At 43.3% G+C, this 12,216-nt stretch overlaps 1 protein-coding gene across 1 annotated transcript; it reads right to left on the bottom strand.

Annotated features, from left to right (window-relative positions):
- Positions 1–8,597: 8,597 nt before the first annotated feature.
- Positions 8,598–11,200, bottom strand: LOC134018453 (L-rhamnose-binding lectin CSL3-like). The gene is made up of 9 exons (XM_062458388.1): positions 11,064–11,200; positions 9,821–9,850; positions 9,697–9,741; positions 9,450–9,585; positions 9,265–9,374; positions 9,147–9,191; positions 8,906–9,041; positions 8,710–8,827; positions 8,598–8,624 (listed from the first exon to the last, which is right to left on the bottom strand). Exons 1-8 carry the CDS (start codon positions 11,110–11,112, stop codon positions 8,722–8,724), a joined length of 657 nt encoding a protein of 218 aa, XP_062314372.1. The 5' UTR covers positions 11,113–11,200; the 3' UTR covers positions 8,598–8,624; positions 8,710–8,721.
- Positions 11,201–12,216: the final 1,016 nt, after the last annotated feature.

Raw genomic sequence — 12,216 nt, 5'->3', positions numbered from 1 at the left:
TATGTAGACGTGTAACTAGTCAATTGTATTTATAGAGGGGCAGGTGGTGATTGATTGAGTTCAACCCTAATCCAAAACACCAGATTCTAATAATTACCTTGCTGACAAGCTGAATCATATTTGTTCCAATTGTGGTTCCAAATCTGCAGGAAGAGGGTTGACCAGCCCAACAGTTGAATGAAGCAGGATAATTAAGGATGTGGTGATGCTTGGGACAAGTATTTGAAATGTTGTGTTTATGTTAACTCAGAGCTTTGCTCTGGACTTGTTTGGTCTCAGTGGGTTTAGTAAATCAAGTGCTTCCTGTATCACTGATCATCCTGACTCTGGTGTGTTTGACTGACTAACCAGGAACTAACCAGGAATACATGGAGGAATGTATTCAATGTTTTGTTGTTTGAATGATTGATTGTGTGACTGTCACACTTCCAGCCCGGCTCCAAAGGTCCAGGTCACCAGAGGAGTTACCCCTCACACACCTGCACTACATTCCCCTAATGAGCTGTTTCACTCCCTCATCTGTTGTAGCCAGACCCCCACCCCTCGCTCCTCGGCTTGAGGCAACGGCCCCGGTGGATGTTGATGGTATTGTATTTCCGATTATGTACCTGACTCGTCTGGTCGATTTTATTCTTTATTACAGTTTTTCACGATTGCTAAAACACATTTCTTGAAACGGTCCACCATTTTCTCAAAACTGTAAACACAAAACCAAATATAGCTGCAAGCAGCGATGCGGGTTCCTCCGCAAAATGGCAAAATATTATAAAAATGTACATTGTAGAAGAGGGAGAGTTGGACAACAAGAGAGCAAAGGTACTTCATGTAGTTGGCCAACAACAAAAGGCTGAATGGGGATTTGAACTCATAAGGCATAAGCAGTAGCGGAGATAGCGTGGGTGCATGGGTGCGGCCGCCCCAGGGCCCCGTGCCAGTCAGGGGGCCTCCAAACGCCGCCGATCTTGCGTCACCTTACGAGAAAGGGGCCCTCCCTTAGTGACACAATGCAGATAATTAGCTGAAAGAAGCTAACTGCGGCTTCTGATCTCGTGCTACCACATTCCGTTAATCCAGCTATTTTTATCAAACGTAAGTTACGTAACAGTCACTTAACTCATGGCTATGGTAAACCAGCACAACAATAACAATTGCCAGGCAACAAAACGCTACATTCCGTGCCGAACGAAGTCTCAGCCGTCTATGTCTCATTAAGACATAGCCTACTTGCGTTCGTGCATGGATGAGGCCAGACTGTCAAATCTCACCTTTCTGTGTGTGGAGCGGGACATACATATTGACAAGGACAAAGTGGTTGGCAAATTTTCCACCGTGAAGGAGGAGGATGAAGATTTAATAAGGGATATGTGTATAGTTTTGTTAGATTCATTTGTTCTGGAGGATCGTTAAGCAGACAACAAAATTGTAAGAAATACTGTGGCACTGATTGAGCGAACTTAGCCTGTTCAGCACCATCGCTGTCGATCAGCTGTTGCTGTCCGTGGTGTTGAAAATATTTTATTTGACTGGCAAACTGTTTTCTTTGTTCGTCAATACAAACTTGTCAACAAATGTGGCTTTTCTTTGTGTCTTATTTGACATATAGGCTTACTTGGCTGAACATGTGACACATTATAACATATGCATTCATCAGATATTTTACCGTTTTTTTTACGTTTTTAATTTTAAAATGACTTGGTAGCAGAGGGCCCCATGATGAAGCTCCGCCCCCACTGCACTGAGTCTTGCTCCGCCCCTGGGCATAAGGTTACAAGTCAGTCTCTTTATCCTCTCTGCTACACACCAACTGTTGAGATTTTATGAATAGCTTTGGTCAGCTTTGGGACAAAGGTGAAGAAACGGTTGACATTTTAAGGTAAAATTGCATGAAATTGCGCATTGTACATCAGAATGATGTCACCTTGAAGCCAATAAGGTTTGAAAAACCATCAGTCAAAATTATATTTTATTTATTGACACAAAGATATTGAGGCAATGTGGACATTTACATAAATACACCCCTTTCAGACATTTTGTATTGCATTTCTCATTCCATTTCACCCTATATAAAGACACATCTGCCCGCACACTATCCCCATCCATGCTGTTTCTCTCTCTCCCAGCGCAGGTCACGCCAAAGCAGAAATGCTGCAGCAGCCGCATGAGGTTTAGGTGTAGTCCAATCGTTGCCTCCCACAATCCAAACACATTAACCGCAACAATGTCTTCACATTTTCTCACAGATGGCTTGATATATTGACTCTTTTCTTGAGTAGATCTCTTTCCAGAATCTCAGTCAAACCAGAATAACTTCATAAACAACTGGCTAGGGTACGGCCCACGTCCAGCCCCTTGCGAGTGAAACCTTTGATAGTAGACTCTCTGTTCGGATTAAACTACACGCACACTCAGGGTGACCAACAAGATTATATTAACTAACAAACAATAACATTACAAACATCTAACTGAACGAACACAACAACTGAAATCCCTCGCATGGCCGTTGTAACCGAACTATTTTCCTCAAGTCTTTGCGTTTTTTGACATGCCACACTGCATGCTGGGTACTCAAGAGCACTGATTATCTAGCTGTGCACCGACTGCGTGGTATGACGAGATGCTAGTGACGTGCTAAGGTTTCTGAGTCTCCTGCATTAACAAGTTCTGATTCGATTGGCAAGCTATTTTTACTAATGTTTTAGTAAATCATTTAGTAAATGTTTTAGTTCATCTTGAACTAAGTCTTGTTTTTATGATCAAAAACACGTGGTCATGGGTTTAGAAATGATTATCAGACTAGCCTTTTTATTTCATGTGTAGCCTCGCCAAGTTCAACCCACACAGGACATGTTATATAGGATCCTTATTCTGAAGCTGCTTCTGGCAATTAAACAAAGTACAATGACTTATAATGGCTCTGCTCTCTAAACTATCCTTCCCAACCATTCTGTAAATACAGAGAAAGCTACCTCAATTGCAAAATGTTATGGTTCACCATAACCATGAAAGTTAGTGAAATGAGTGAAAAACAGAGAGCCAAATGCACAGCACTAACTTTCTAGACCTGCATCAAAACAAACATGTGTCATTAGATGCAGTATAATATAATACATTTCAGACTAAAACCAAACAACCTCTCTCACATTACGCTGCAGTACCGTCTAATGTGTCATTCGTCTCACTTTGCACTAAGATGAAGGTTACCTAGCTCAAAGAAATAGCACCATCCAGTGGTATGTATAGAACGGTACTATCTGGAACAGAGAGAAGATGCCACAAGACTATGTATTTTGTATTCTCTACAGCTGTACAGTGATACTAACTCTATATTTCGGTATGTGTGTACAGTGTGTGTGTTCACATAGGCCCTTTCTGAAAAGAGACAACGGTCTCAAATATGGAATTACTCAAAGAAAACCTCGGGCCTTGATGTAGTTGGGTCATGTGAATGAAAAGGGCATCCTTGTTTGGCAGTCAGGTTTCCATCTTGTCATCATCATGGGATAGTAAGTCATGAAGAAATATTTTCCATCAGATTATGGTTGACAAAATGAACTACATTTAGTCATTTAGCAGACACTCTTATCCAGAGCAACTTACAGTAAGTACGGGGACATTCCCCCGAGGCAAGTAGGGTGAAGTGCCTTGTCCAAGGACACAACGTCATTTTGCCAAGACAGGGAATCGAACTGGCAACCTTCTGATTAATAGCCCGATTCCCTAACCGCTCAGCCATCTGACTCACTGACTCTGAACTGATTAAGGTGGTGGCCAATTTGACACCAATCTGCTTCATCTATCAAATTTTCAAGCTTTAGCAGACACTCACACACACACCATAGTGAAAGCATGGGACTGGGGTGTTTGTTTTTTTGAGAATTGGTGGTCTAGCCATAATCCATTTGATTAACTGAGCCCACAAACCTTGGCTGTAAACAAAGAGCTCATTCACACAGCAAGATCCTGCTTAGGAATCTTTTTATGACAAACATTCCTGTGCGTTCATCCTTATCTTCGAAGGCTGATTCTAGGATGACTGGATTGGATACCCCCCCCCCCCCCCCTTTAGCTGGTCTTTGTTTATACAGACATACATTTTCCTTCATTGAGGAACATGCAAAGGCGGGCGGCTAATAGCCTTTCGTGCCTTTGCTGAGTGAGTGAAGTAACATGTCAGCAAGTCGGTCTGTTTTGGCTGGATGGAGTGCAGCTCAGAGCAGAGAGACGGAGGAGGGGGGATGACAGCCAGTATCTGCAACGAGGAGCTGTGCAAACATACAAAGTGTGCTGCCTGGGATGTGCAGTGTGTCTGGGCAGGGATGGCATTATTAGGGTGCGTCAATGCAGGGAAGGGCACAGCACTCATCCTGTCTCATGCTCACGAACTTTGAGCTGTGGGAAGCTTAACCTTTCCAAATGAGTAATCAGCCAGGCTGTAGTAAAGCCCATTAGGAAGTCCAACCAAGTGTCCAAAGAAACAAATTGGAGGATATCAACAACCTTCCTCTGCAAGTTTCTCACAATGAGCCCAGAACTAATCCCTGATAGTTTCTGGGATGATCCTTGTTGCTCCAGACCCTTCACACGACAGTGTTTGGCATTCATATGCAAACATGGGGAGATTGTCTAGAACTGATTGTGCACGTTGCACATACACATGCAAGGCGTTTTATGGGACATGGAGGAGAGGCAGGGCGGGGTTGGAAGGGATGGCTGATGGGATTGATCTCTGGAACAAATCAGGTCTTGGCTCTAAGAGGCTGAGAACCGAAGAGAGAAACACAACCCAATTATTATTTCATCTTTAGAAGCCATGTTAGCACACACTAAAACTTTTGCCCAGTGTTTCTGGGCAGAATGCTAACCTTGTAGTGTGGTGACTGAAGCTGCAAAGGAAGGGAGGGTGATGTTGACAAGGTAGTGTGTATGGCTGCATGTGCGAGTTTGTCTCCATGTCTTCATGTTCCTAAGTCTCCCTCCCTCGTCACTCTGTCCTCCAGCATAGCCGTGCGTCCATCCAGCCAGCTCAGAGGCATCTGGTACTGTACACAGGAGGAGAGGAGGCTGCCGCAAAGACAGCTGGAGCTCATCGAAGGGCAGCCATGGGCGGAAGCAGCGAGGACACCAGACTCTGCACAGGGACCCAGACATGGTGAGCTTACAATTTTAGCCCTCATCACTGATCCTGTAATCTTGTTCCCAGGCTTTCTCAACTCACAAGAATTTAGCCTGGTGAAGACCTCTCGCATCCCGGGTCGTGGGTGGAGTGATCCTGGGTCGTGGGTGGAGGGACATCCAGGTAAGTTGCTTTGTGAAGTGCTGTCTAATCTGCTGAATGCTGCTGAATCTGAGAAGTCAGTTGTTGTAAACAGCAAAACAGCACAAACAAACTATAAGGACAAACGTACATTTAGTTCTTGTTACACTGGAATGTTATATACGTGAAATATATGCAGTTGAATTTACTGTCCAGACCCAGAGGAAGTGAGTTCTCAGCCTCTCTACTGATCCAGGGTCATTTCAGTGTTTCCCTAAGGTGTGCCTGGATTAAAAAGCAGGTTCTCACAGCATATCTGTAGATGTATGTCCAGGCATGTCATTTGCAGAAACTGGTCTTTGTGGTTAGAATATGTAGGTTTGCGAGTACAAAAGAGAATACACACAGCACATACAGCAATGAAAAGCTTTCAAAGCAATTGTAGGAGATTGACAAATTCAAGGTAATACAAGATGAAGGGAGATTGTCTTTTTAAATTCATGTTTATGAGTTCATTCATGTTCATGAGTACAGTAGTAGTAGGGTAGTAGATGGGTAGTAGATGAGTAGTAGATTACAAAGTATAGCTGGCTATCTTGGTAAGAGCTTGCAACATGCAACAATGTATACAGTACATATTTGTTGATATTTGTCTCTCTTAAGAGAAGAGAGTTTGGTAAAGATCTGTGAAGATTTGAGGATGGCTGACTTTGCTTAAGTTTTCAGGCATTATTCACCAGACCAGATGAAACAAGTTCATATCTAAAGGAAGTCCCAGCACATAACTTATATGGATATTTTGATCCAATAAATGTGTTGCTTTTCATTCAGAATTATTGCCTCAAGGAACCTTGGCGCTTGCCAAAATGAACCAAGTGTTCACAGCTTCGGCGAAGAGTACTCTGTTAAGATGGACCAACTGGCTACTGGCTGGTGGACCCAAATGCACAACTCCACACAAGGAACCGTTGACAGTTTGATTGGAAAAAAAGGACAAGGGGAACGAAGGAGATCTGGGGGGAGGGGGCAGGCGGGTGGGGGGGGGGGGCAGGCAGGCAGGCAGGCAGACGAACAGGCAAAGGAGGATATGGCACGGTCTGTAACAGGCAGAGACAAAAGCACGATTACCTAGTGTTCTGAGATAACGTACCTTAAGTTAGGAGCCAACACTAACACGTCTACTAGAAGCGTTGAACTGGCGATGAGTGACCGGGGTTGAAATACTGTGGTGCTGATGAGGGTATGAGATGCAGTGGTTTCAATTTCACAGGACGGATTAAGTATGTGGCAGGAGACCCTGAGCCTGGAGCCAACACCTATGAAAACAAGAACAAAACAGAACAAACAGAAAACCTGGCCGGGATCAGGCCGGGAACATAACATATTCTGTCACAGTGCAAATTGAAATCGCTAGATGTTGCTGAAATCAACCCTGAAGGTTTGGACATGTCATGGTGTCATTTTGGTTTATTTACAGCATTCGGTTATGTGTTTGTCTGTACCCTTGTTATCCTCTGCTTCACAAAGTCGCTTTTTAGTTTCAGAGCAGTGTTCTATTGCTTTGATGTCCTTCTTTGACTTCTATCTGGGTGTTGTCAGAACTGCACCTAGAAGGATGGAGCTAGTGGAGGGACAGTAGGAAGAGGACCAGGAAGGAAATCACTACAAGTTGGCGATATCAGGTAAACCATTTCATCATCAGGAGAGAGGGAGATTTCTTCCGACTGCAGACCAAACTTCCAACGAGGGCAGGACCAGAACAGCTTTTTAGCACGGAGCCCCTGGCTTTTACATGGAGCGAGGAAACACCCTGACAACTATAGCCTACTAAATAGTTAAAATACAGGCATGCATATAGCCTGTCCCCTGAGCAGTTGTTAATTCAATCAAGAGCAGCTTTCAGTTGATGAACTGCAGACCTGGGTGAGAGAGCCTGTATGGATGAGTGGAACATTTTAGAAGAAACTTTTCAGTGTACCTTGTCAGTGTTAGTCAGCAATATAGCTCCTTGGCTCTCAAACCGACCCCAACCTAAAGACCAGGGGGACTGTCAGGATGCCACACTATCATGCATTGGACCAGAGGTCAAGATAGAGATCAGAAGAGAAACTCATCTATGACTAAGCAAATGAGTACAGTAGAAGATAGTTTGAATGAGAATATCTGTTGACATGTTTCCTTGTCCTTTTGTAGACCTAAAACATCCAGTATATTTACAGCTCTCAAAATAGGCTTTGAAATAATTGTATACTGTATTATTAGGTAGTAGTGCAAAGTAGCTATGCATGTTATATACTGCAGTACGACTTTTAAGTGATGTGTCCACCGTCCCCAACTACTGTAATTGATTACATGTAGCCTGTAGTGATGTGGCCTTCGTGAATGATTAGTTAATTTTAACAAATCTTTAGTATGACTCAGGAGTAACGAGTAGTCTCAGAGCGATATGTTCATTTTCTCGTGGCCGCGCATCGGGACAGTTCCTCAGTAGAGGAAATGATTCGTTCATCTACCGACTGTCTTCGGATACTTTTTCACGACCTGCATAGGCTCAGAAGAGGAAACGAAGGATTGGTTTACCTCATTTGACAGCTAGGTTTAGTATGACGTTAATGATATTCGTTCACAAGTAATAATTACAGGTTGTTATTTTAACTTGTGTAATTTCAGTTCATTGCAGTGTAATTGTTTACCGTGATAATTAAAAATGCTAGTGTGATGACAAATGACAATTTCAAATCATACAAACTGTCATTATGCTTTTTAATGTGGGAATTTCTATTTTAAAATAGGCCATCTGCCACACAAATGTGTAATCTTGGCTTGTTAAGATGCACCAAGATATGATAAATGTTTGCAGTGGAAGTATTCAGGCCAAGGATTTGGCTATCAAATATTAGTGTGCGTTTGTGAGAGAGAACGCGCATGTCTGTGTGCGTGCACGTGTCTTACATGCCAGGTATCTGGCAGTTCAGAAATAATTTGTGTGGACAGCAAAGATATTAAGGCAGGAACCATGGGAATAATTGTTTTGTATGTTCCGGCTGGAAAGGATTGAATAATAACTACATTTCATAACACTAAGAACAGGATGTGGTGATGCCTGGGAAAAGTATTTGAAACCAGGTAGGTTTTGTTTTAACTCAGAGCTTTGCTCTGGACTTTGTCTCAGTGGGTTTAGTAAATCAAGTGCTTCCTACATCAATGATCCATATTGTCCCTGATGCGTTTCTGACTGACCTGGAAACAACCACAACACACTGATACATGTAAATGGTGGAAAATGGTGGAATTTATTCAATATTGAACCAGTCTTTGGCATTGGAACAGGTTCACATCCAGGTCCACTCCTTCGACCCAACAATACTCACTGAAACAGAAAGTGCCAGTCAACAAATATTATATTATAAAAGACACACACGTCACTCATACAGAGTGATGTAAAGATCACTTACCGCAGGTGTAGGTCATGTGCAGGTATAGGTCACATACAGGTATTTGTAGGTTCCATAACAGGGATCAGAGAACACAGAGTTGGAGGCAGACAGAGAACAGCTTGTATGTCCATTGCACCTGGGAAGGAGCAAAATAAGTGTGTGAGTGTGTGTGTGAGAGAGAACACGCATGTCTGTGTGCGTGCACGTGTCTTACATGCCAGCCACCGACAGCAAGGTTGTGGGGTTGAGGCAGTTGGTGTTGCTAATCTGGCTTGGTGGACGACCAGTGACGCAGGTCACCCTGTCTGTGCGTCCATAGTTAGCACTGACAACGTTGATATGAGAACTCCCTGGAAACAGGAAGTTATTACCTCTGCTTTCTTACCATCAAAGTGTATGCCGTGTGGAACTATTAACAGCATAGTAGGGCAACAGCATTCAGTGTTACAACATACCACAGTTTAGGGTAGCCTGCTGACCTTCACAGATCACTGTCGTCTCTGAAACAGTAATAGTACAAATATGTCAGTGTCAACGCTATACACACACACAATCAAACACACAAATACCAACTTGGGGGAATGCAGTTGTAGATCACATGCAGGTATTTGTAGGTTCCATAACAGGGATCAGAGAACACAGAGTTGGAGGCATCCAGAGAACAGCTTGTATGCCCATTGCACCTGGGAAGGTGGAAGGAGCAAAATGAGTGTGAGAAAAAGCAAACACGCATGTCTGTGTGCGTGCACGTGTCTTACATGCTAGTCACCAACGGGAAGGTTGTGGGGTTGAGGCAGTTGGTGTTGCGAATCTGATGTCGTGGACGACCAGAGATGCAGGTCACACGGTCGGTGCGTCCATAGTTAGCACTGACCACGTTGATCACAGAACTCCCTGGAAACAGGAAAAAGTTAAGCCCCATTCTCTTACCATTAATGTAACTTCAATGCTGTGGGAAACAGTATAGCAAGGCAACTGTACAACTGTAACAGTGTAGCAACGTACCACAGTTCAGGGTGGCCTGCTGACCTTCACAGATGTCTGTAGTCACTGAAACAGTACAAATTATAATTGTCAATCGTTTACAAAAAGCAGATCCTCCCTTGGACAATCAGGCTCTGAGTTTTACCTGCTCCTGTAGACATACAACATGCCAGCACTGAAAAAGACAGAAAGATCACAATCACAATCTGGCAGTTGGTCAAATATGGACCGTAAACATTCCTAGAGCATCATATACAGTTGTACCCAGAGCATCATATACAGTTGGACCCAGAGCATCATATACAGTTGGACCCAGAGCATCATATACAGTTGGACCCAGAGCATCATATACAGTTGGACCCAGAGCATCATATACAGTTGGACCCAGAGCATCATATACAGTTGGACCCAGAGCATCATATACAGTTGGACCCAGAGCATCATATACAGTTGGACCCAGAGCATCATATACAGTTGGACCCAGAGCATCATATACAGTTGGACCCAGAGCATCATATACAGTTGGACCCAGAGCATCATATACAGTTGGACCCAGAGCATCATATACAGTTGGACCCAGAGCATCATATACAGTTGGACCCAGAGCATCATATACAGTTGGACCCAGATGCATTTGCAACATCTACAACGCCTTCTGGATATTTGTGGAAAGACAAGAAACTCACCCCCACCCCTTTACATTTCATAAACGGAAACCAACAATTCATTGAAGTAATGCAAGGCTGAGTGTCACCCTGCCCCCACCTCTCAGGCTAAAATCTGGAGTTGCTGGATGGAGTCTACTTGATGGTCTCACCTCATTTTGTAACTTACTGTTGCATGTTGTTAAGGGTCAAGATGTGGTCTGGTTGTTCTAATTATTATAGTTTGGTATAAAAGGGAATTATGAAGCATTGTTCTGTGGATTCTTAATCTCCTAAGCACTTTCAGCTCTGGCTTGTCCTACTCCTTCCTCACCTCTTGTTCTCTGATTAACAATAATCATAGTGGAGTAGGTAAAAACCTTCATTTTGTAACATGTTTGCTTTGTAATCAATTCCATTATCCATTTCACCTTACTTTGACCATTCTGGCTCCAATTTAACCCATAGTCAAATAACTAAAAATACACACCTTTCACTAAAGTAACCCAGAACAAATGACTTCGGAAATAGTTTCACGATGTCTCTGGAACTGTGATCATTCCATAACATTCAAGTTTACATTTTTAAAAGGAGGGAGCGATAGGAGTTACCTTACAGTGAATCCAGTCACAAACCATAATCTAATTCTACAACTTCAAACCCAGACAAACTTGAATGATAATGTAAATATAAAAGTAGTCCTCCTGCTCACCAAGGAGCAGCCCAGAGAGACCAGGTACTTACAGATCAAAGCACCCAGCGTAAGACGAGGACTCATGGTCTTTCTAGACATTATACAAAAACAACCTCACCTCAGACAACTTGTATTAATAGAGGCAAAAATTCAGACTCGTGGACAAACAGCAGCTGCGTGTGTTGGATATGTAGACGTGTAACTAGTCAATTGTATTTATAGAGGGGCAGGTGGTGATTGATTGAGTTCAACCCTAATCCAAAACACCAGATTCTAATAATTACCTTGCTGACAAGCTGAATCATATTTGTTCCAATTGTGGTTCCAAATCTGCAGGAAGAGGGTTGACCAGCGCAACAGTTGAATGAAGCAGGATAATTAAGGATGTGGTGATGCTTGGGACAAGTATTTGAAATGTTGTGTTTATGTTAACTCAGAGCTTTGCTCTGGACTTGTTTGGTCTCAGTGGGTTTAGTAAATCAAGTGCTTCCTGTATCACTGATCATCCTGACTCTGGTGTGTTTGACTGACTAACCAGGAACTAACCAGGAATACATGGAGGAATGTATTCAATGTTTTGTTGTTTGAATGATTGATTGTGTGACTGTCACACTTCCAGCCCGGCTCCAAAGGTCCAGGTCACCAGAGGAGTTACCCCTCACACACCTGCACTACATTCCCCTAATGAGCTGTTTCACTCCCTCATCTGTTGTAGCCAGACCCCCACCCCTCGCTCCTCGGCTTGAGGCAACGGCCCCGGTGGATGTTGATGGTATTGTATTTCCGATTATGTACCTGACTCGTCTGGTCGATTTTATTCTTTATTACAGTTTTTCACGATTGCTAAAACACATTTCTTGAAACGGTCCACCATTTTCTCAAAACTGTAAACACAAAACCAAATATAGCTGCAAGCAGCGATGCGGGTTCCTCCGCAAAATGGCAAAATATTATAAAAATGTACATTGTAGAAGAGGGAGAGTTGGACAACAAGAGAGCAAAGGTACTTCATGTAGTTGGCCAACAACAAAAGGCTGAATGGGGATTTGAACTCATAAGGCATAAGCAGTAGCGGAGATAGCGTGGGTGCATGGGTGCGGCCGCCCCAGGGCCCCGTGCCAGTCAGGGGGCCTCCAAACGCCGCCGATCTTGCGTCACCTTACGAGAAAGGGGCCCTCCCTTAGTGACACAATGCAGATAATT

This window comes from Osmerus eperlanus, chromosome 4, assembly GCF_963692335.1.
Source record: "Osmerus eperlanus chromosome 4, fOsmEpe2.1, whole genome shotgun sequence".
Lineage (NCBI taxonomy): Eukaryota > Metazoa > Chordata > Actinopteri > Osmeriformes > Osmeridae > Osmerus > Osmerus eperlanus.
This window is presented reverse-complemented; position numbering and strand designations above follow the sequence as displayed.

Excerpts from the sequence above, each read along its gene's own strand:
- LOC134018453 (XM_062458388.1), bottom strand. The coding sequence starts at position 11,112 with ATGTCTAGAAAGACCATGAGTCCTCGTCTTACGCTGGGTGCTTTGATC. Across the intron at positions 9,586-9,696 it reads GCAGGCCACCCTGAACTGTG|GGAGTTCTGTGATCAACGTG; the intron begins GTACGTTGCTAC and ends TCCTGTTTCCAG. Across the intron at positions 9,192-9,264 it reads CTACAACTGCATTCCCCCAA|AGACGACAGTGATCTGTGAA; the intron begins GTTGGTATTTGT and ends TTACTGTTTCAG.